General features: G+C 46.1%; 1 protein-coding gene across 1 annotated transcript; it reads right to left on the reverse strand.

Moving 5' to 3' along the window:
- Window positions 1–9: 9 nt before the first annotated feature.
- LOC103474242 (uncharacterized) lies at window positions 10–1,920 on the reverse strand. The gene is made up of 2 exons (XM_008425075.2): window positions 1,085–1,920; window positions 10–248 (listed from the first exon to the last, which is right to left on the reverse strand). The coding sequence occupies exons 1-2, from the start codon at window positions 1,844–1,846 to the stop codon at window positions 210–212; spliced, it is 801 nt and encodes a 266-aa protein (XP_008423297.1). The 5' UTR covers window positions 1,847–1,920; the 3' UTR covers window positions 10–209.
- Window positions 1,921–2,646: the final 726 nt, after the last annotated feature.

Below are 2,646 nucleotides of genomic sequence, written 5' to 3' on the forward strand. Positions count from 1 at the left end.
CGTCTCCCGCTGCTCCTCCGCCGTCTTCAGAGTCTCCCGCTGCTCCTCCGCCTCCCGGTGCTCTGTCCGAAGTTCCGCTTCCCAGTGTTCACCCCAGTGCTCCCCCCAGCAGGAGACTGGGCCAAAAGGCCCAGTTTTCTGCTGGGGGACTGGGCCCCCTGCACCGGCACCGGTCCACCTCCGCCTACTGGATCATTTCAGTGGAGATTTCAGACTGTGGCAGGAAGCCGGAGCGCCCGGAGAGAAACCTGCAAACAGGAAACCTGTCAAATCTTATTACCCTTTTGTCCCATAAATTTAAATCAGACACATGTTTGGTCCCAGTCAGATTTCTCCAGCCTCAAAATGGTTACTAATTAGGTCTTCTAGGCTGTTTTTCTTCTTCTGAATTTAATATTTTTAGCTCCTCTCCAAAGGCACCTTTATCACCTTCCAGAGGAGGGGCTGGAGAAACTGTAACCTCTGGTGTCTGATCATTTCTTTGTTCAAACTGTTGTTGGTACGTCTCCGTTCCACATTCTGCAGGCACATCGATGGTCTGATTGGCTTTTGTTTGGTATTTCCTGGTCAGCCTATGCAGAAAAAACACCAGCACCTTGTTATTGGCCAGGCAGTGTTTTTTTCTGCCAGGGTGACCCGCAGTCTGAACAATGGCGTTTGCATGCCAAATCCAACCAGTATTCAAGTAGTGTAGATATGCTGGTTGAAAATAATACCGGTGGAAGGGCTATCAGGGCGCCGTTGTTCAGGAGCCTGAGGGAAGTGGCTCCACAGTTAGAGCAAGGGTTGTTGTCGTACAACTCTCTATGTCACCGCCAAACAAATCCAGCCAGACCAGCACAGACTCCAGCAAACTTTTTATGTTGTAGTCCTTTCCCACACCTGATGGCAGCTTCTTCTCCCTCAGCTCCATCAGAACTGGGGAAAGGTCTTTCTGACAAAAATGCTTGCCGAGCTGAAGGACAGCTGAGAGCATGAGACTCCCACAGCAGGGGATGGACMATGCCTCCAGAAAAACCCTTTCCTGAGCAAGACACCGCTTGGTGACGCTCAGGTTTAGGATGCTCTGGAATGCAGTGCTCACCCAGCTGTTGTGGAGCTCATCGGAGAACTTGAAGAAGTTTTCCTCCGCTTGTCCTTGTCCTGCAGATGTCCTCCCTAAAACTGGCAGATCCGAGCCAGCGCCATCTACTGAATTAACGTCAGGAGAACAGGAAACCTCAACAGCAACGAACATCTTTACATTTAGAGATGGTTTTCTGGACAAATGAGCAACTCTGTTATCTGAAATACAAAGTTCCCCGTCTGGGGAACTTTGTATTTCAAAGGACCCTGTGAAAGTACCCTTCAGATGACTCTTCTGTAAGGAAAGTGATGGGACCAGCGAAACCAAAGCTTTGGCTGTCACTTCACCCACAGCTTTGGCTGCCAGATCAGCCGCAGACAAATCTTCCCCAGCCGGGTTAGATTTTTCTGCGACTGTAGTCTCACCCTCACGGTGTACAGTCGTCTTCGAACAAACCTCCCCAGCTGGGTCGGTTTGTCCAGAGACAGTACTGTCATCCTCTGTACTGTCTCGTACAGAGGGCGAGATGGAGTCCGAGGTCCCAACATCCAACGCCTTTTCAGAACAAWCCTCCCCAGCCGGGTCGRTTTGTTTTTTGGAACTGGATGGAAATCCTTTCCAAAACAGATCGTCCTCTTCATCCTGATCATATTCTTTGTTGCAATCCTTTCCTGGAAAGAAACGATCACACACCTTCTTCATCCCAGTAGTCACGCCATATCCAATGCCCCAACCAACCGGGAATATCAGGGGAACAAGCGCCTTCGCAAAACTAAACATTGTTGCTCTACACAAATCTGAAACTCCAAGAAATCTCTGGATCCTGACTGATGCTTAGAGATTCCAGCATTCAAGCATTAGAACGTCTTTGATCTGCAGTGATGTACATCTATGACCTCATCAGTGAGCTCACTGGATTCTGGCGCAACGTCTTGCTTCTGATTGTTGCTATGGAAATGATCAGAACCAGTTCTGCATGACTCAAGCTGACATAAATACTTGAATAAAATTTTATAATTTTTATTTATTTAACATGGAGAGATTAATAGATTTGTATACGATTTAATTTTTGCTTTTGTGGTTTTCCATACCTGCTGTGGTATAAATGTTCTGAAGCCTTTTATCCACTATTATTTTTAATTACTATCAATTCATTAGGATTATTCATGTATTAATCATTGCACAGTGTTAGGAACAGTCTGCAACTTATTATATTTATTTGTATTAATTTTCACAGACAATTTAATGCTGTGACTATTTTACCAAACATAAGAAACAAAAGCAGAAGAGCGAACCAGGCATGCACTTATAGATCCTTTTATTGAGGTCCAGAACCCAGAAGTTCTTGGCTTGCGTCATTCAGGAGCCTTGGGGATAAACAGGCTTTATGATTGTATTTCAAAGGCAGATGTCAAGAACAACTCGGGCAAGAGTTTGGGTCAGGTGCTATTCTGGGATGTAGACGTGTGTAGGAATCTCCACAATGTCAGTAACACAGAGTAGCATGCCTTAGTAGGTGTATGTGTGTGGGACCGCTCCACCTTTCTCCATCTGAGAAAGGTGGATTTATTATATATATA

Source organism: Poecilia reticulata, linkage group LG13 (assembly GCF_000633615.1).
Source record: "Poecilia reticulata strain Guanapo linkage group LG13, Guppy_female_1.0+MT, whole genome shotgun sequence".
Taxonomy (NCBI): Eukaryota; Metazoa; Chordata; class Actinopteri; order Cyprinodontiformes; family Poeciliidae; genus Poecilia; species Poecilia reticulata.